The 21,858-nt window shown below is 40.2% G+C and overlaps 2 protein-coding genes across 2 annotated transcripts in view; both read right to left on the bottom strand.

Annotated features, from left to right (window-relative positions):
* LRMDA (leucine rich melanocyte differentiation associated) overlaps window positions 1-21,858 on the bottom strand; it is a 1,164,713-nt gene that overhangs the window by 896,398 nt on the left and 246,457 nt on the right. The window lies entirely within an intron of this gene.
* LOC110125735 (cytochrome c, somatic) lies at window positions 11,069-11,577 on the bottom strand. Its single transcript, XM_020874997.2, has one exon. It carries the CDS (start codon window positions 11,482-11,484, stop codon window positions 11,167-11,169), a length of 318 nt encoding a protein of 105 aa, XP_020730656.1. The 5' UTR covers window positions 11,485-11,577; the 3' UTR covers window positions 11,069-11,166.

Below are 21,858 nucleotides of genomic sequence, written 5' to 3'. Positions count from 1 at the left end.
ATCACTGTCTTGTCACCCAATGAGAGATGCACGACCATATCTAGAATACAAATGGGTAGAAAGGAGGTAATGTCACAAAACATTGCTTTAACTTCTCATAGAATTGGACAAGAATTCTGGATCTGACACCAAGGAGTTGTAGGAATCTTTAGCAAGTGACTCCCATCTGTCTGAGCCTCCATTTCTTCAATTTTTGCATAATAATGATGTCTATGCTCTAAAGCTGTGAGAATTAAATTAGGTAATGCATAAAAGTGGTTACTACAAAGTACAGCACAACATACTTGATCCATAAATAGCAGTCATTATTTCTGTCATTGTTTTAAAAGAATAAAAAACTGGGTTCAGGACTCATGGCCAAAATAGAGGAGTATTAGGACCAATGGTTAGAAATGACAAGTTGGAAGCTTTGGGCTCAAAGTGTAAAATAGGTTTCAAACACCTGGTGCTTCCTCTAGCCATAAAGGATTGCTTCCAAAGGACTGAGCCTCCAACTCTGGAGGCTTCCACTCAGCAGAGGAAGACCCTATTTAAGGATGGCCTGGCAGGGGTTTGGGCATCAGAGACATGATTTAAGGATGTGGCCCCAGGGATTCCTTCATTGCCAAGATGTAACTCTGTGAGATACCGCTGTCCTGCCAGTTTAATTTCCAGTGCACCCAAGAACAAAGGATTACCCTATCCTCTCCCCATATCTTCCAGGCCTCAGCCCTCAACAAGGTTTAAAATCACTTATACATTAAATAAATGCTATACAAATTTGACTGGACTCGTTACACCCGCACTATTCTCCAATACTGTGGAAAGCTAATTTCAGCTGTCACTTACTGGAAGTAAAATGACAAATATCTGTAATATCTGTCAGGTTATGAATGCTTTGAAAAGAGTTATGCAGCTGTCAACATTTTGATGACATTAACAAGGGAAAAGTAAACGAAGAAGAGGAAACAGCATGTTGGCGGAGTACCCAGTTGCCAAACTTCTCTATCACTTATATTAATAAAAATCAAATTACCTCTATAAAAACTGCAAACAACAAAGACTTCTAGAGAAAACTGATATGGGCAAATCTATTATTAATGCTGCCAATTCCATAGATGAGATCATCAGAACTAGCTTCAACATCTCAGTAGAAAGTGACTAATTCTTTTAAAGGATGTGAAGTCTTTACTCAACTTCTCACCATGAGTACAGGAATGAATGTGTAAACTCCCTGGGTCAGAGTAATCAATCTTTATGAAAAGCTTCTTGACATACTGGAAGACAATGTACTATATAAACACTTAAATGTGCATCCCATTTTGGCTTGGAGAATCCTATATCCATTATCTTGGCATAATTATTAATAAAGTGTCCTAGTTTGGATAATAAATTATGGTGTAGATATATGTATATGTTTACTTATACATGAGCAAGTGTGTGTGCATATGTATGTATATGTGGTTCCATATATATGTATGGATCTGTGTATACATGTATACCTATGTGTATGAATAGGTATACATATGAATGTGCATGTTTGTGTGCAGAACTTGTTTGTTAATTTCTAAGTTGGTCTCATCTTTAACAGTTTAGCTTTGGGAGGCAAACACTACATTTTATAATGAGGATTTACTAGTTATATGACATTGAATGTTTGCCATCCAAGTAAGTCAAAATAAATATGGGAGGCAAAAATAATCTTTTGTTTCATTCATTTTTTTTTTTTTACTACATCTATCACATATAAACTGAATGCTACTGACAAAATCACCTCTCTGGGAAGAGGGATGGGTGGTCCGATTATTAGTTTAGGAAGAGGTTTTAACTCAGTGGGTAGCTGGCTTCAATATAAGACTCTAAGCCAAAATCCACACTGTTAATCATTATGTGGTATCTGTTTTTCCAATATTTCTGCTGCTTCTCCAATATTAGAGAAGGGTAAAACAGAAAACAACAAATAAGAATAATCACTGTAAAGGTGGGGCTTCCCCTGTGGGCTACAGTGATCATTTTTTGTATACAGAAGGAAGCTAGCATTGCTGTCCTCAGTTCATATAACCATTCTTTCTACATGTACTACTTAGGAATCTATTCTATGTAAAGGATAATATACATGTGGACTCAGTGAACTGTCACTTTTTTAAAAATGACATAGCTAAGAAAAGCTCAACCGTTAAAAATCCAGGAGCCTTACTTTTTTAAACCTTGATTCATCTCAATATATGGCTTTTGACCTAAGACATCTACAGCTACATTTTTAAAAAACATTCATGAAAATACTCCCTCTTTCCAAGTCAGGAGATTAAATAAGATGGGAATTCTGACAGCCAGATGATGTCCATCTTTTAGAATATGTCCAGACTAAGAATATCTACACCTCTTTTTGGCCTATAAATTAAGTCATTAACAAATATACATAGTTTGGGAAGGAATGAAATGTTCTGCAACAAATCAAACTCCATGCAGTATAGGGCATTGGCACTATTCCCACAGAAATAAGTAAGTTTCACGACAAAATCACTTCTTTTCTCCAGCACATTCCAGAGATAGCATAGTCCTTTTGGTGTTCCTCATAAATCTGAGAAAATTAAAAGTTAACATGCCATGATATTTTTATTACTGGCTCAAATGCAATAAATATTCAAACATTAGTAAAGGCAGAGCTGGTAGTACCACAGGAAAAAACCTCAAGGCTCTCATAACTTGGGCTTTATGGAGTAAGAGATGCCAGTATAGATTCAAGGTGGGGCCAAAGGGGGCAAATGAAAACATGAAGGGCTATATACTACTCCATGGTTTGGAGACAAGGATAACCAACAAGGACCTACTATATAGCACAGGGAACTCTGCTCAGTATTCTGTAATAATGGGAAAATGATTAGAAAAAGAATGAATATATGTATATGTATAACTGAATCACTTTGCTATACACCTGAAACTAAACAACATTGTTCATCAACTATGTTTCAACATAAATACACATTAAATTTTTTTTTATCTCTGGATATTAATTAAACTTATTGTATTTTTTGGCTGCCTATCTCTTTTTTTTTTTTCCATTTATTTTTATTAGTTGGAGGCTAATTACTTTACATCATTGCAGTGGTTTTTGTCATACATTGAAATGAATTAGCCGTGGATTTACATGTATTCCCCATCCCGGTCCCCCCTCCCAACTTCCCTCTCCACCCGATCCCTCTGGGTCTTCCCAGTGCACCAGGCCCGAGCACTTGTCTCATGCACCCAACCTGGGCTGGTGATCTGTTTCACCCTAGATAATATACATGTTTCGACGCTGTTCTCTTGAAACATCCCACCCTCACCTTCTCCCAGAGTCCACAAGTCTGTTCTATACATCTGAGTCTCTTTTTCTGTTTTGCATATAGGGTTATCGTTACCATCTTTCTAAATTCCATATATATGTGTTAGTATACTGTAATGGTCTTTATCTTTCTGGCTTACTTCACTCTGTATAATGGGCTCCAGTTTCATCCATCTCATTAGAACTGATTCAAATGAATTCTTTTTAAGGGCTGAGTAATATTCCATGGTGTATATGTCCCACAGCTTCCTCATCCATTCGTCTGCTGATGGGCATCTAGGTTGCTTCCATGTCCTGGCTATTATAAACAGTGCTGCGATATAAAACTCCTAGAGGAGAACATAGGCAAAACACTCTCCGACATAAATCACAGCAGGATCCTCTATGACCCACATCCCAGAATTTTAGAAACAAAAGCAAAAATAAACAAATGGGACCTAATGAAACTTAAAAGCTTTTGCACAACAAAGGAAACTATAAGCAAGGTGAAAAGACAGCCCTCAGATTGGGAGAAAATAATAGCAAACGAAGCAACAGGCAAAGGATTAATCTCAAAAATATACAAGCAACTCCTCCAGCTCAACTCCAGAAAAATAAATGACCCAATCAAAAAATGGGCCAAAGAACTAACAGACATTTCTCTAAGGAAGACATACAGATGGCTAACAAACACATGAAAAGATGCTCAACATCACTCATTATCAGAGAAATGCAAATCAAAACCACAGTGAGGTACCATTACATGCCAGTCAGGATGGCTGCTATCTAAAAGTCTACAAGCAATAAATGCTGGAGAGGGTGTGGAGAAAAGGGAACCCTCTTACACTGTTGGTGGGAATGCAAATTAGTAGAGCCACTATGGAAAACAGTGTGGAGATTTCTTAAAAAGCTGGAAATAGAACTGCCATATGACCCAGCAATCCCACTCCTGGGCATACACACCAAGGAAACCAGATCTGAAAGAGACACGTGCACCCCAATGTTCACATTAAAATTTTAAATAATTTTTAAATTGGTACCTATTTTTGAAACCAATTTTTGATTACAAAACTTTAACGATGTGAATTTACTTAAGGTGAATTTACTTTGGGGAATTTACTTAAGGGAGAAGTCATTCAAAAGAAATTGGGAATGAAGGTGAAACACAGAGTCAGCGCTACTTGGGCTTTATTTCTGGCGTATGTGGGTAGGTAACTCAACATCTCCAGACTTTCTCATCTGTAAAATAGGGATGATGCCAGCTTTCCCATGAAACAAGGTCTGTGAAAACACATAGCACACGACCTTGCACACACTAGATGCTCAGGAAGAGGAAAGGGAAATATACTGGGGAGGCACTGAGACTAGCTCTCTGTCTGAGTCCCCTCCCACCCTCTCTGTATACTCGAGACTCCTCTACTTTTCAAATACCAGGAAAAGTAAGTATATGGACCAAGGGAAATGTCACTGCCCTAAGTGAAGACTGTTACTATCTTCAAATTGTAAATGGCTTTATGTTTACTAAGTATACTAAAGATGCCCTATCTTGTCGACAACAACAACAAAAACCCAGTAACCAGATCAAGCAGAGGTGTGGCGGTTCACAGCCGAACGCCACCACAGCCAAGGAGGAAGGATCCCTGCGGGCAGCCCCGAAGCGGCGCCTCGGAAGCAGGAGGGACGGGAGTGTGTGTCCGCCGCTGCACGAGGCTGGCTCAGCAGCGCCACCATCCGAGGAACGCAGATCAAACACAGCGAGGTGCCACTCCACGCCAGTCAGGGTGGCTGCCATCCAAGTCTGCAAGCAACAAGTGCTGGAGGGGGTGTGGCGAAAAGGGGACCCTCTCACACTGTTGGTGGGAATGCAAACTAGTACAGCCACTATGGAAAACAGTGTGGAGACTCCTTAAAAAACTGGAAATAGAACCGCCATATGACCCAGCAATCCCACTTCTGGGCATACACACCGAGGAAACCAGATCTGAAAGAGACACGTGCACCCCAATGTTCATCGCAGCACTGTTTATCATAGCCAGGACATGGAAGCAACCTAGATGCCCATCAGCAGACGAATGGATAAGGAAGCTGTGGTACATATACACCATGGAATATTACTCAGCCATTAAAAAGAATTCATTTGAATCAGTTCTAATGAGATGGATGAAACTGGAGCCCATTATACAGAGTGAAGTAAGCTAGAAAGATAAACACCAATACAGGATACTAACGCATATATATGGAATTTAGAAAGATGGTAACGATAACCCTATATGCAAAACAGAAAAAGAGACACAGATGTACAGAACAGAATTTTGGACTTTGTGGGAGAAGGCAAGGGTGAGATGTTTCGAGAGAACAGCATCGAAACATGTATATTATCTAGGGTGAAACAGATCACCAGCCCAGGCTGGATGCATGAGACAAGTGCTCGGGCCTGGTGCACTGGGAAGACCCAGAGGAATCGGGTGGAGAGGGAGGTGGGAGGGGGGATCAGGACGGGGAATACGTGTAAATCCATGGCTGATTCATGTCAATGTATGACAAAAACCACAACAATATTGTAAAATAATTAGCCTCCAACTAATAAAAATAAATGGAAAAAAAACAGAAATCAACTGCTTTTTTTCAAACTGAAAGTCACGATCAAAATCAATTTAATGAGTTATGTTTTTTTTTTTTTTAATGGAGTGGAATGGAAAGGACTAGGTCAAAATGAAACAGACAAAATCAAAGTACATCACCTAGAGTAAGACCAAATATACATACATGTGTGCATGCACACAAGTGAATGAGTGTAATAAATTACAAAGTAAAGTGTTTATCTTTGTGAAGGCTGGCGTTTTTCTTCTTTAAGTCTGAAAAACAGTTTCCTGGTGCAACCTTCTGTCACAGATGGGTCCTCTGCCACCCAGGAATAAGACATAGTGCGTCCAACATTGCAGATAGTTAGTGACAGAACTGGGATAAATCCAGAAAGAAAAGACTCAGCTTCTTACAACCATCTCTGCTGCCTCTGTGAAATTAACTCTATTAAAAGCTAAGCCATGAAGGTTGCATACACATCCTAGTCCAAAGGAGCTCTTTGCAGATTTTCACATTTTCTTCCAGAGGCACAGATGCATCAAGTCCCTCTCCCACCCTGCCCACTTGCACATGGGAATCCCCACTAGTATAGGCGATGACTGACCAAGGTCTCAGCTTCTTTTAAGAGATGACTTTGAAAAAACAAATTCTTTTGGACCTGTTCCTGCTCACACACTGACACTTTCAGTGTTGAGTATGTATTTGCTCTAAGTAAAATGCTTTGCTTTCATTTGTGTCAGCCTTGCCCATAAATAATAGACTTTATTTGAATTCCATAGCTCCCTCTGAAATCCACTCTACTGAATTTAACAGGAAGAACATAAGATCTCACCAGCATTTTCAAGGACTGAAAACTGTGATCAATACACAGGCTGGCAACCAAACCAACGCTGATTTATTCCTCACAATTATGTGGAAAGGAAAAGGCCGCTGCACTGACTTCCCAGTCCTTCCCTTAGAGAAAGAATATGTCATCACTGTCATCATCATTGCAGTCACCTGAGAAAACCCAAGACGAAACTTACATAAGCCAGACATAGCCCTTGATGGTCACGTCCCTCCTGAAGCATCCCCTACCGGTCCCACACACAGATTTCTGACCACAGACCCCTAAGCCAGCAGGTCTGCTGCTCTGCAAAGTTAATAAAAGCAAAGGCAAGAAGTCAAGGAAATCCTGACCCACAAGACTCCCTCCTTGCTTATCATAAAAGTGTCCTCATTTGGGCAGTCACCTCAGCACTGCCTTGTGCCTGAAGTGAACAGGAAGGGACAGTTATCTGAGGCAGGGGGCACCTCTTTAAGGTTAGCTTTATTCAAGACAGAAAGCTCAAATAGCAACATTCAATCACTGGGTGATGACACTTTTCTAGATAGAGATAATATTCTCTAAGGAAAAAAAAAAGGAAAAAGGAAACTCTAGCTTCACCATATATTTATATATCTGGAGGAAGCCATGAGAAGAAACTTGCATGAGATATAAGAAATTGGAGCTTTCAAACATGCTGTTCCCATCTTATCATTCTTATCTTTTATAAAATACACAAACACACATACACACACACAGCTGCATTTAGAGATAAGGGAACAGAAAGGTGTTGTATATGTTGCCCAGATGTTTCTGAAATCCATTCCCTGTTAAACTTATCTCCCCAGAACTAAAGACACCTCTAATCTTTTCTAATGGCTTAATCAAATGAAATAAATGGTTTGGCGTAATATCTTCTTTAAAACTTACACTACTAGTTGTGCATGCACATGTACACATGCACAAAAGCAGGGATTTTTAAAATACTTATCCAAGGAAAAACCAGTACCAGCATTAAAATGCTGTTCATTTAATATATTTTCTTCAAGACAGTAAGCTGGAAGACAAGTCAGTTAAGATTTTTTAAATAGTATCTCCTTTTGTTTTCTGAATCCCCAGACATTTTAAAGAAAGTAACAGTACCTTTCATTTGTTACTTCAAACATTGATTACATTCTTACTATGTGTCTGGCAGTGGACTAAGAAAGGAAAATAAGAAAAAAGGGGGAAATGCTACAAATGGGAACTCGGAGAAACTTTGAGAGATAAAGGATGGAAAGTTGTAAAGAAGGGTTGTATAAAAGCTGAGAAAAGAGAGTAAAGAAAGAATATTGACTACCTGTCCAAGCAGGTTCCAACCCCAAGTAGCACCCCCAGACACAAAAGGTCAGAGTGCAGAAAAAAATGTTCTACACCCAATTTGTTATCCTTGTGTAAGATGGTTTCACATTTCTGTTCAGCAATTTATCATACTTGAACACAGAATTGAGAGTCAAAGCATCCTCCAAAAATACATGGGTTCACATCCATGTTTGATCCTGAGACTGGGGCCATCAAAGGGCAGGGCCCAGGTCTTAGGTGAGTATCAGAACAGATCAGATCTTCCCAGGCACCAAGCAAGGGCTTTTAACTGCTCAACAATTTGTATTTATTGAATAATATAGTAGGACACACATTACCAAGTATTATCTGTTTCTTCAGCTTTAGCTGAAAGTTCCAATATTTTGGCCACTTGATGCAAAGAGCCAACTCTTTGGAAAAGACCCTGATGCTGGGAGAGGCTGAAGGCAAAAGGAGAAGAGGACAGCAGAAGATGAGACAGCTAGATAGCATCAACAACTCAATGGACATGAACTTGAGCAAACTCCGGGAGAGAGTGAAGGATAGGGAAGCCTATCATGCTCCAGCCCACTGGATCGCAAAGAGTTAGACACAACTTATTGACTAAACAACAACAATCTATTATTTCAGCTGAAAAAAAAAAAAATGAAGGTGTTAAACAAGGTGACCTGGAAAGTCTTTTCTGGTCATAACAGTCTGGAAGGTACCGTCAAGCCAGGCTTAAGCAATTTTCTGATTCCCCTTCATCTACATTTCAGATGAATAAGGAGGCCTGGATGACGACTCATGCCTCCAAATGGTTTTACCCTCAACCCTAAAACCCACTCGAAAGGCTCCATGAAACACACTCTTAAATGAAACTGGTAGTCCAGCATACACATACTCTCTGTTTTCAAAGAATACGTCACAGAAGCACATGTTTTCTGCCAGGTCGCACACCATACACCAGCGGCAAGGAAGCAGAGGATGAAGAAGACTGTACTTGCCTGCATCATTCATATGACGGCATCACTCAATATCTTAAAAGCAATTACAGTCTTTACAGAAAAAAATGGCAAACAGTTTGGATAATCAGGTAGCCCGTGAGTTGAACTAGGAACCATCAGAAGCCAATAGTGGGAAGAAAAAATACAAGTAATCTTCATAGTGATAAAGGGAACAGAAGGCCCTGATGGTTGGAGCTGATGGTTTCTACAGAAAAAAATTGTACCTTGAAGGAGAAAGCTGGTGCCTTCAAAGAGGCCTTGCAGATAAGTGTGAAGAGAAAATACTCTTTAAATTGTACTATCACTTACCAGCAAAATCTCAAAGGGGCCACCCTGTTTACCAAGATGCCCCTGCTTCCAGGCTTGTCTGCATAAACCACAGATCTCTCATAGTCACTCATTTCAGTATAAAAATATTCTTCCCTGGTGACCATACAAGAAAATAATACTTTAAGATTATGCTAATAGGGTTAGAAACCACTCACTTGAAATCTGTTTCTTACATGTATGATATTTGCAAGTTTTTTCCAGGTTTCAGTCACAAAGTAGCCTGAGGAAAGTGGAGCCACTGAAAATGAAATAAGGGGTCTATCCCAGGGTATAAAGGAATGGGGTAGGTTAGAGAGTTCTTTCTTGTAAACAACAAAAAATTACCTATAGAAGGAGTCTAAGGGCAGCTATGGAGTAAAGAAAGAGTCTTTCTTAAAAAATTATTTACTTCTTGAAAGTGTTAGTCGTTCAGTCACGTCTGACTCTTTGAGGACTCATGGACTGAAGCCCACCAGCCTCCTCTGTCCATGGACTTCCCTAGGCAAGAATACTGGACTGGGTAGCCATTCCCTTCTCCATGGGATAGTCCCAATCCAGGGATCGAACCCAGGACTCCTGCATTGCAGGCAGATTCTTTACCACCTGAACTACCAGGAAAGCCCGATTTACTTCTTAAATCTTTATTATTTCTTTGTTGTACAAGCAATTCATGTAAAATTGCCCCCTGAAAGAATAGCGAGCTAGGAATATTTGAGGAAAGATGCATAGAAGACTGAGTTTTCTTACAGGCATAGTTTCTTTAAGGAAGGCTCAAGGATAGTTTCACTGCCAAAGAAAACTCAGGAAGAGGAGCTGTGGTGTAATCCTTGTAGACAACATGTGGAATTATGATCAAGGATCATAATAAACTTGAATACCACTCTTCCATTTATCAGCCAACAGTACAATTATTTGAGTTGAAGGGTCAGAATCTCCCTAAGTGGTGAAGCTAAGTGATCAGAACATGGGGTTTTATTGTATAATTCTCTCTACCTTGTTGAATGTTTGAAGATTCTCATAATTTAAATTTTAAACTTTTTTCAAACGTTCACAAGCCACAAAACCTCAATTCCTTCTTCTTCAAAAATGCAGTCCTGACAACCTCTGATCTACAAACTCTATGAGCCTCATCACCTCCTAAGCCACAACCACCACCATAATAATAGGACCAGAGCTAGAGAACCTGCCTGAGCAAGACCAATGAGATTTGTTCCCCCAAATACTCTGGATGAAGTTCCAACCCCAGACAGTCTCTGTGAAAGAAGAAAGCTCATGTAAAGGTGGAAGGGGAACACAGTGATCTACAGGGAAGAGAGGAAAGTGAAGAGGGGCAGAGAGAAGCAGAGGTGGTAGTCACAAAACCCCCGCAGGCAGAGGATCCCTATGTCCACCCTGACTCGCTAGCTTCTGTTCTACTCCCTCTGAAGTTGCAACCCCATCTCCTGCCCTCAGAGCCTCCAAGGTACAGTTGTTGTTTAGTCAGAGTCATGTCCGACTCTTTTGTGACCCCATGGACTGTAGCCTGCCAGGCTCCTCTGTCCACTAGTCACCCCTTATCCATGGGGGATACATTCCAAGAGTCCCCTGTGATGCCTGAAACCACAGCGAGTACCAAACCCTAGATACACAGTTGAACATTGAACAACACGATTTGAACTACAGAGGTCCACTTATACACAAATTTTTTTCTTTTTTTTTTAGCCACAAACCAATCTTATTTAAATCAGGACTGTCCAACAGAATTATTCCATCAGCCGTTCATGATCTGAATTCTAGTGTATGAGATCAATTTAAATATGGTACACATAAAAAGTCATGAGACACTTCTGTTTCATAATAAATAAGGCAGTGGCCAACTATTACTCATTGGTAGCTTTTTTGAGATAAGCTATCAAGTCCCCCCTCTCTCCCTTCTTCTTAATGCCAGCAAAGATCATCTTTGTTCCAGGGATGTACTTCTTGGGATTCTCCAAGTACTCCATCAGCGTCTCCTCTCCCCAGGTGATACCTTTGTTCTTGTTGGCATCTGTGTAAGAGAATCCAGCAGCCTGACCCGTCTTTCGTCCAAACAGACCGTGGAGGTTTGGCCCAGTCTTGTGCTTGCCTCCCTTTTCCACAGTATGGCACTGGGCACACTTCTGAACAAAAATCTTCTTGCCCTTCTCAACATCACCCATTTTTAAATCGTTCTTTCTCTGTGCGCGACCGAGAAGTTCCCGCTCACAAGCCGAACGCCCCGCTTTCTCCACAACTTGTTTTCAATAAATATATAGTTGGTCCTCCAAATTCATAGGTTCTGCATTTGTGGGTTCAGCCAACTGAGGATGGATCATGTACTATGCTTACAACTTGTGCTTAGTTGAATCCCATGGGGAAAGTTGACTATGGGACTTGAGCATCTTTAGAAAATGTGTGACAGGCATTGGAACCAATTCCCCTTGGATACTGATGGATGTGTTTTTTTCCTTTTAAGTATATACATATGAGAAAGCTTATCTGATTTTCCAGGCAAGAGTACTGGAGTGGAGTGCTATTGCCCTCTCCTATCTATAAATTAGACATAGTTTAAAATTGTTATAGTAAAAACAATTTTAAAATACACAGTTGACCCTTGAACAAATGCAGGGGTTGGGGGAGCAGACCCGCTACACAGACAAAAATTCACTTTTAACTTCTTTACAGTCAGTCCTCCTTTCCACAGGTGCACATCCATGGATTCGACGAACCGCAGATCATCACATACTACAGGATTTACTATTTAAAACTCCGTGTATAAGTGGGCCTACACAGTTCAAACTCATGATGCTCAGGGTCAACTGTGTTGTAATAACATTTACATGAATGTGGTCATCCTCTCTCCCAAATACTATGCTGCACAAATTTAATGCCTTTTCTATCTTAACCAAGCACTTATTATACATTTAGCCTTAAGTTTTGCAGTTTGAGGTGCAACAGAAAAACTAGCATGAATTTCTTTTTCCTTTTCATGATTTTACAGAAAGATCGACTCTTATCATAGATCTTAGTGACCTCAGCACTTTTGTCCTTATTTTTCTTATTAACTCAAGACTTTTCACCTTTTCACTTAGAAGAAGCACTTAGCAGTTTCTCTTTGGCATAACCAAATTGCCAGCATCACTACTCTTGTGCTTAAGGGTCATTATTAAACAACATAAAGCTAACGTGAACACAAGCAATGCTGATACAGTGATAGTCAGCCTGATAACCAAAAGCTGCTGCTGCTGCTAAGTTGCTTCAGTCGTGTCTGACTCTGTGCGACCCCGCAGACGGCAGCCCACCAGTCTCGTCTGTCCGTGGGATTCTCCAGGTAAGGACACTGGAGTGGGTTGCCATTTCCTTCTCCAATGCATGCATGCATGCTAAGGCACTTCAGCCGTGTCCGACTCTGTGCGACCCTATGGACAGCAGCCTACCAGGCTCCTCTGTCCATGGGAATCTCTAGGCAAGAATACTGGAGTGGGTTGCCATTTCCTTCTCCAAACCAAAAGCTATTAGTGACTAATGGGTACGATAAGTAAGACAAAGGGTGATTGTGTCCTGGGCTGGACGAAACAGGACAGTGTGAGGTTTCTACTCAGAATGGCATACAATTTACAACTTATGAATTGCTGATTTCTGCAATTTTCCATATAATATTTTCAGACTGCAGATAACGGAGCTTCACTATAAGGAGGACTACTGCACCCCCTTCCTCATCCATCTTCCTTCCCTCCCTCCTCTTGCTTAGGCTGAGTTCAGCTCCTCATAAATCAAGCAAGCAAGGCTAAGACAAGGGGGAAGGAGAAAAAACTAACCTAGTGATCTGAGGAGGAGAAGGGGATGACAGAGGATGAGATGGTTGGATGGCATCACTGACTCAATGGACATGAGTTTGCGTAAACTCCAGGAGTTGGTGATGGAAGGGAAGCCTGGTGTGCTGCAGTCCATGGGGTCACAAAGAGTCAGACAAAACTGAGTGACTGAATTGAACTGAGTGATCCGAGAGTACCAAACTGAAGAAATCAGAACCTCGAGGTTCTGCCTTTTCCTCCAGAGGCCTCCTTGGAACCGAGAAGAAAAGCAGGAATGGAGAAAGAGAGAGAGACAGTTCTCAGCAGCCACTCTGCACTACAGCAACACTCTCACATAGCCATCTGTGAACTTTTTTCCACACCTCACAATTTCTTTGCAGGAAATAGAGGTGAAATTTATGCAGCAAAGGAAAAAGCAAAATCTAGAAATGCTTTTCTATTTAATTTTTTCTCTAGTTTTATTGAGAAATAATTGACATACATCACCATATAAGTTTAAGGCATATAGCGTGATGGTTTGACTTATGAAATTATTACCATGATAGATTCAGCTAACATCCATTCTCTCTGTTTACTTTTAAAATATAAAAGAAAATAGATATGCTCTGGGGTAAAAGGAGCGGACAGTGACGACAGAAGATTTTAAAGCTTTCTTCTCTTTGTACTACTTTGGGCCCCTTGGCTTTCACACACAAAAAAGAAAAAAAGACCCCGCACATTTCAAAGTCACTTTAACGCTTACAAAGCAAACACACATTCCAAGTTATTAATTTCTGCTAATAAAGGAGACTGATTTTTCCTTCCCAAAGATCACTTATACTCTTGATATTTTGAAAACAAGTGGCCAGTAACAAAGTGGGGACATTACTGACAAGGCTTTATAAAGAGGCAAATACTGCTTCTATGATGATACCACATCTAGTTAACATCAAACAATGTTTCATTAGCTAACAAGGCATTTACTTTCAATGAATGAAAACTATAATGAAGAGTTGCTGTATTTTAAAAAGTAATGAATATAATTTTTGCTTTATTTTATGTTGCTATAAAAAAGGGCCTTAAGTGTACTTCTCATCTGCTCCTCTTCTTAAACTACCATAATTTATGCAGATAAATGGTGGATGAATTGCATCAAGAATGCTATTCAGATTGCTACCCATAAAAGTACTTAGCTATCATTTTCTTTTTCTCCTATTTATGTCTTTATATTACAAAAATCAAGCTTCCAACATTAAAAATGATATATTGTCACCAAAAGTACTGGAGCATAATACCGAATAATAAATTATTAGTCTTTGAAGGTTAAAGCCAAGTTTAAGAGATAGTAATGCTTTTGTTATGCTGGACTCCTTTCCAACTGCAGTTGACTGAGGGAAGCTTACAAGTGACAAAAATTGACACCTTGAAATGCTATCAGTCTGCAGATTTACTGCAAAACTCTGAAGGTACTGTCAAGGGCAGATCAATGTTTGTGATAATTCACAAAATAATTTGACTTTGCATAATAGGTGTGGCGCTATGGGACTCAGAAATGCAACCCCTGGTGTCTAAACGCAAATAAGGAAAAGTGGGGGGTGCTTTCTCTGGCCTTCCCAGAACCCCAGCCTCTCAGGGGCGCAGGGCAAAGGAAGAGGACAGGCTTCACGGGGGTCACACCATCAGCTTCCTTACCCACCTCTCCCAAAGAACCTCAGGGAGAAAAACCTATCCTCCAAGAAATCACTGCTCCAGCCTTTATCATATTCAAGAAAACAGCCCACAAAACCAACAGCTGGGTCACAGCAAAAGCAAATTCATACCCTCAGAAACAGGAGTGATACCAGTTCATACACGAAAAAACCTGCCAAGCAGAAGATAGCTTTGTGGGGATCCCAAATCTTACATGAGAGGCTAAATAAAGTGAAGGTGGAGAATGCCAGTAGCTGAGAGCATGCTCCTTGTCAGCATCGTACACCAAAATAGAAGCTTTCAAAGTCAATGCCCTGCTGAAGCACTTAGGTGCCTTAAGAGACATTCATTTACCTGACTGATAACTTCGTCCTAATCACACGATGGGGGAAGAAGAAATCAACCATAATTACATAAAGAGGAGGAAGCAGAATGCTTGTCATACTAGATACATTATAAATATTTGCTGAATACATCAGCCAAGCAGCAATTTCTAACTGAATCTTCATTCCCATTATCCCAGTCTTTACCTGAACTTTTTTAAACTGCTTCTTAAACTGTTCGAGCTTAATCTATTTTATTAATCCTGTATTGCTCGATCACTAATTAAAAGTCCAATTTAAATGTAAGTGAAATTTAGTACAAAAGTTCCTATTCTTTACAGTAATTCATTCATGATTGTTTTTTCAATTGAGCACCTACTTTACATGAGACACTGTTCAAAGAGTTTAGGATATATCTACAAGGCGAGACAAAGCAGACCCCCCCAAAAAACAAAAAAACTAATAAAAGCCCTGCTTTCATGGTATTTACATTTGGGGATAAACCTGAGAATGGCAATATAAACCATAACCCAGACATAAGTGTTTACCAGTGGCCAGCACAGGCCTGGCAGACCAGGGCAGCTGTCCCTAATTTCCCATGCCTATGCTGGTGGCAGAGTCTGGTCATCAATTAAGAAACACTTTCAATGAGGCAGGACTAAAAATTCTCAACAGAGCATTCCAAGAAGCACACTCCACTGGCTCACAGCACATGACCAAGAAGGCATGTGTTTGCCAAGGTATTCTGGGAAGTACAAGAAGTTTAATACAGAGACCCAGTCCACCATCAGCTTACAGTCTATTTGAGGCAAAGAGTCTTTTACAAAAACTAACAACTCCTGATACAAGGCATCACATGAGTGAGTGCAAAGCAAGTGATTTGGGTAAGAGTGGTTCAGACTGCCAATATCAAGGGCAGGGTAGGATCTGTCAAGACGTTTGATGTTTCAGCTTCAGAACCCTTCATTTAAACCTGTTGCTTCTAAGGCCCTGGGAGAGGCCTAGACACTCCGTGTATTTGATTCTGATCTTAAAATTGACACAAGGGATAGACAAAATGTGTGGTGAGGCAGTGCTGATGTTAGTGATTATCGCTGGTAGTGATGTCATTTTTAAGGACGAAGGATGGGGCTTTCATCTGGGCCAGCTATTTCTAACGAACCTGCCCCAGGCTAGCATTAATGGCCAAAGTCCAGAAAAAATCCTGCTTTAAAGCATGAACAGGAAGACATGCTAATTAAAAATGAAAGTAATGTTTCTTCATGTGTAGTGAAAATGAGGAGTTTGGACCAGATCATTTCTCTGGATGTCTCCAGCTCTCTGATTCTAAGTAACACAGGCTCCCAAGTTCCCTTAATAGAAGTGAACATCCTGTCCAACTAAGACTGAGCCTGGTGGGAGAGCTATACTTAAATTCAAACCAAGCCCCACTCGCTGAAAGCATTCTGTTTAACCTATATTCTTAAAAGCTCATTCTTAGTGGGGTTACAAAATCATTAGAAAAAGACAAATATTACCAAATACAGAATAGGAATAGAGGAAAGAGGGAGATAATGTACACTGCATTAGTCCAATATGTTTATTTCTAATGCAATTTATATTATATTACAGCACACAGCTAATCAAGAAAATATTTACCTCACAGTTTTGTGCCTCGTGGAGAATAAAGCATCCCAGATTTCCACATCCATGCGCAACCACTCCTGTTTCTCCTCATCCCAGCCACCTTCCAGAAAAGAGACCTTTAACTACAATTAACTTGCCCAACTGACTCATTAAACCAGTACTTATTTCTCAAGTCAAGAGCCATGGATATACCCTTGGGAAGCTACAGACATGAGACTTTTATCCTTTCAGGTTTAGGTCGTAATGATGTTTAAAAAATAAGTGAATTTTTGGTTTAATTAAAAGTTGAGAGGGGACTGAATTCATAGATACTAAGAATTCTTTGGGCTCTGACATTTTAGGATATAAATATATAGCCCTTTTCTCAAGTGTGGAGCAAACAAGAAGTGAGAAGGTTTTACAAAAATCAAAAAAAAAAAAAAAAAAAAAAGAAGTGAGAAGGGCAGTGAGTGGTATCTTGACTGCTTCAGGTCCCTAGTGTGGTCAGAGTGGTCCTGTCTATACTAGTCATCAGAAATGCCCCTAATTAGGCAGCTGTAATTGCTGCCTAAACTACAAAAAAAAAAAGAGTTATCATTAAACACATGCAACTATTCATAAATAGAAAGCTAGATAATTCAATGTGGACTATCTGGTTAAAAAAGCACCCTATCACAGAGTACTGCTATGCAATCCTGGTGCCTGTTTTGGCTTTTGTCTTATTCCTCATGAACTGATTAACATGTTGGACTAATAATATTAAAAGAACAACCATCTATCCAAACCCTGAATTCTAACTAAACTGGTTCTCTTACTTATAGCTTTTTACTTCTCTTGTGCCATGAAAATTTCACAGTTAAACAATTATTTTTCAAACAATTACAAATGAACTTATTTACAAAACAGAAATAGAGTTGTAGATGTAGAAGGCAAACGTATGGTTACCAGGGGAAAGGGGGAGGGGGGATAAACTGGAAGATTTATATACACACACTGCTGTGTATAAAACAGAGGACTAACGAGAACCTACTGCCGAGCACAGGGAGCTCCACGCAGTGCTCTGCAATGGCCTGTACGGGAAGAGAGGCTTCAAAACAGTGGATATAGGTACATGTGTAACGGGTTCACTTTGCTACACACCTGAAACTGACATAAGTCAACTATATTCCACCAAAAATTCTTCAAAGATGTTTCACTTCAATTAGGTTTTAATTTTCTCTATTTAGTGAATGGTGACTGAACCATCACCAAGAAAATAATAACAAAAGGAGTTATGGATTGCAGGTCCAGAAACTGTCTGAAATTCTGGAGACTTTATATATAGAAATATACATAATTATGTATAAATATAATTGATATATATCTAGATAACTATGTACAACTGATATTTATACACATACAGGTATACATCACAGACACATATCTGTGTATATATATATCAAATTTAATATATACACACAATTAAAGTTTTTTTCAGATTTTAGAAAGTTAATATAGTTGGAAGGACTGATGCTGAAGCTGAAACTCCAATACTTTGGCCACCTCATACGAAGAGTTGACTCATTGGAAAACACCCTGATGCTGGGAGGGATTGGGGGCAGGAGGAGAAGGGGAGGACAGAGGAGATGGCTGGATGGCATCACTGACTCAATGGGCATGAGTTTGAGTAAACTCCAGGAGTTTGTGATGGACAGGGAGGCCTGGCATGCTGCGATTCATGGGGTCGCAAAGAGTCGGACACGACTGAGTGACTGAACTGAACTGAACTGATAGTTTATATATAGTATAAAGTAACAGTGTAACTAACAGTATAAGCTAGAAGCAACAGTTAAAACTGGACATGGAATAACAGACTGGTTCCAAATTGGGAAAGGAGTATGTCAAGGCTGTATACCGTCACCCTGCTTATTTAACTTATATGCAGAGTACATCATGTGAAATGCTGGACTGGATGAAGCACAAGCTGGGATCAAGATTGCTGGGAGAAATATCAATAACCTCAGATATGCAGAGGACACCACCCTTATGGCAGAAAGAGAAGAAGAATTAAACAGCCTCTTGATGAGAGTGAAAAAGGAGAATGCAAAAGCTGGCTTAAAGCTCAACATTCAGAAAGCTAAGATCATGGCATCTGATCCCATCACTTCATGGCAAACAGATGGGGAAGCAGTGGAAACAGTGGCTGACTTTATTTTGGGGGGCTCCAAAATCACTGCAGATGGGGACTGCAGCCATGAAATTAGACACTTGCTCCTTGGAAGAAAAGTTATGACCTACCTAGACAGCATATTAAAAAGCAGAGATGTTACTTTGCCAACAAAGGTCCGTCTAGTCAAGGCTATGGTTTTTCCAGTAGTCATGCATGGATGTGAGAGTTGCACTATAAAGAAAGCTGAGCACTGAAGAATTGATGCTTTTCAATTGTGGTGTTAGAGAAGACTCTTGAGAGTCCCTTGGACTACAAGGAGATCCAACCAGTCCTGAATATTCATTGAAAGGACTGATGGTGAAGCTGAAACTCCAACATTTTGGCCACTTGATGTGAAGAGCTGACTCATTTGAAAAGACCCTGATGCTTGAAGATTGAAGGCGGGAGCAGAAGGGGATGACAGAGGATGAGATGGTTGGATGGTACCACTAACTCCATGGACATGTGTTTGAGTAAGCTCCAGAAGTTGGTGATGGACAGGGAGGCCTGGTGTGCTGCATTCCATGGGGTCGCAAAGAGTTGGACACGACTGAGCGACTGAACTGAACTGAACAGTACAAGCTAAGAGTCTTAGCGGCTACTCGTATTTCTACAATGAAAGAGGGATATTAATACTGCAAAAATAATTTTACAAATAATGTACAATGACGACTCATAAATATAAAATGAACACATGTGAAATATTAACTGAAATAATTAACTAGTAAGGTGTTCTATCCATTCAGAGGAAAATTCCAAGTACCACACATATATCAGGCAATCAGGAATGCAAAAATGAATTGACAGATACAAAGCTGATAAACACAGAGCAATAAATAACTGCATAATACAGGAGAATTCATTTGCATTTCTATGGGAAAAATGATTTGCATTATTATCAGTTTCCTACAACTTACAGTTTTATAAAATAGATTAAAGACAGCAAGGAAAGGCATAGCTAGTGTAGAAGGACATCCTAAACAGAACATCCAGGAATCTGGATGTAGCCAGTTTTAAACCCTTTTACAATTTTTCCTGGCATGAAAAAGTGATATGAATCAACATTATAGTTTCACATCTCTTCAGGTCAGACTTTGTTACAAATTGCTCCATCAAAGTTTATTTTAAAAACTTTGTCTTCAGAACTTTGGGATTTTGGTCAATTTCTCATGAAGGAAGTGAAATGGTTTTATTATCATTTTAACCACAGGATCTTACCATGGTTCCAATATGAAGAACCAACATATTTGGGAGTGGGGGGTGGTAAACTTAGTGAATGAGGACGATGCCTCCTGCCAATGTAATAGAACATCAGAGTTGAAAAAACACTGATGTATTATGTCAACTGTGTTCCAACCCCACCTGTACCATCACTTGGCTGGGACAAATCACCTGTCCATCCTGGGCCTCAACTCCCTGATCTGTACAGAAATTTCAGAGGTCTCTCATATTCTAAGAGGCCAGAAATTTATCACTGACATCAGAAACCTCAAAACTTGGCACAAGAAGAAACTATTCCATTAAGTGCCAAATAAAATGTTCAAGCTTCTCTTCTCTGTCAAATCCCAGGTCAAAAATTCTTTTTTCTATAGAGGCTTCTTAAATAAATCCAGATTTCAGTTCAACCCTAGCTCCAGTAAGCAGGAGTTGGGTGATCCTAGGCAAATAACTGAGTATCTCTGAGCTTCAGTTTCCATATCCAGAAATTGGAAATAGCCTCTAAACATCTAGGACCTGCTGGGTTCATCTGCTTCTTCCTTATTTTCTCTGCTAGTAGTTCCATTATCACATCCCCCACCCCCAAAAAAGTCTGCAAAATAGTGGGCACTCTTAAGAATTTTTAGTTGAATATACTTTTTTCTGTGGTGCTAGAGAAGCCTCTTGAGAGTCCCTCAGACTTCAAGGAGATTAAACCAGTCAATCCTAAAGGAAATCAACCCTAAATATTCATTGGAAGGACTGATGCTGAAGCTCCAATACTTTGGCCACCTGATGCAAAGAGCCAACTCACTGATAAAGACCCTGATGCTGGGAAAGACTGAAGGCAAAAGTGGGCAGTGGGACAGAGGATGAGATGGTTAGTTAGCATCACTGACTCAATGGCCATGAATCTGAGCAAACTCGGGAAGATAGTGAAGGTCAGGGGAGCCCAGTGTGCTGCAGTCCATGGTGTCACAAAAAGTTGCACACAACTTAGCAACTGAACAACAACAACAAGTAGTTTTTTCCTAGACATTCAGGTAGACTTTCACTGTGTATATCCCACTTTCTCAAAATCAGGTACCATGCCTTCAATTTTGTTTCATCCTGCCATAGTGCTCCAGGCATTCTTGCCTTTTTGTATCCTTCACCCTAAACAAATGAACCTCTGTCCCCCTTTCTTCTGCTAGATTCTCTGATTCACCCTCCAAACCCCAGCTCAGGAATCAGCTCCTCCATGCAGATTTCCCCAAGGTACTCAGCTTGGGTTAATGCCATAAGGTGGAGCTCCTGTAGTCCCTGGTGTCTCCTGCCACATCACAGAACATAGTGTGATGATATAAGTTCAATATCTCTATGCTCTCAGAAAATTTGTTCCTTTAGGAAAGTCAGAGTATCACCCAATGCTGCTAGCACCAAGTACCTGGCATATAGTTGGCACATGTTTCTAGGTATTTATATTCTCGGCTTCCCTGGCTCAATGGTAGAGAATCCACCTGCCAACGCAGGAGACGCAGGTTTGATCCCTGGAGAAGGAAGATCCCCTGGAGAAGGAAATGGCCACCCAGTTCCAATATTCTTGCCTGGGAAATCTCATGGACAGAGGAGCCTGGTGGGCTAGAGTCCATGGAGTCACAAAAGAGTCAGACACAACTTAGTGACTAAACGACGTAAATACCCGCAGAACTGAATTCATCTCCTCTCTAGCACCCAATACAGGGATTTGCTTCCTGTGAATGAATAAATGTTGCCAAC

Source organism: Odocoileus virginianus, chromosome 7 (genome assembly GCF_023699985.2).
Source record: "Odocoileus virginianus isolate 20LAN1187 ecotype Illinois chromosome 7, Ovbor_1.2, whole genome shotgun sequence".
NCBI classification, from domain to species: domain Eukaryota; kingdom Metazoa; phylum Chordata; class Mammalia; order Artiodactyla; family Cervidae; genus Odocoileus; species Odocoileus virginianus.
Note: the sequence above shows the minus strand (reverse complement) of the source record. Positions and strands in the feature narration are given on the sequence as shown.

Bases quoted from the DNA above. Each gene is read 5' to 3' on its own strand.
- LOC110125735 (XM_020874997.2), bottom strand. From the start codon at position 11,484: ATGGGTGATGTTGAGAAGGGCAAGAAGATTTTTGTTCAGAAGTGTGCC.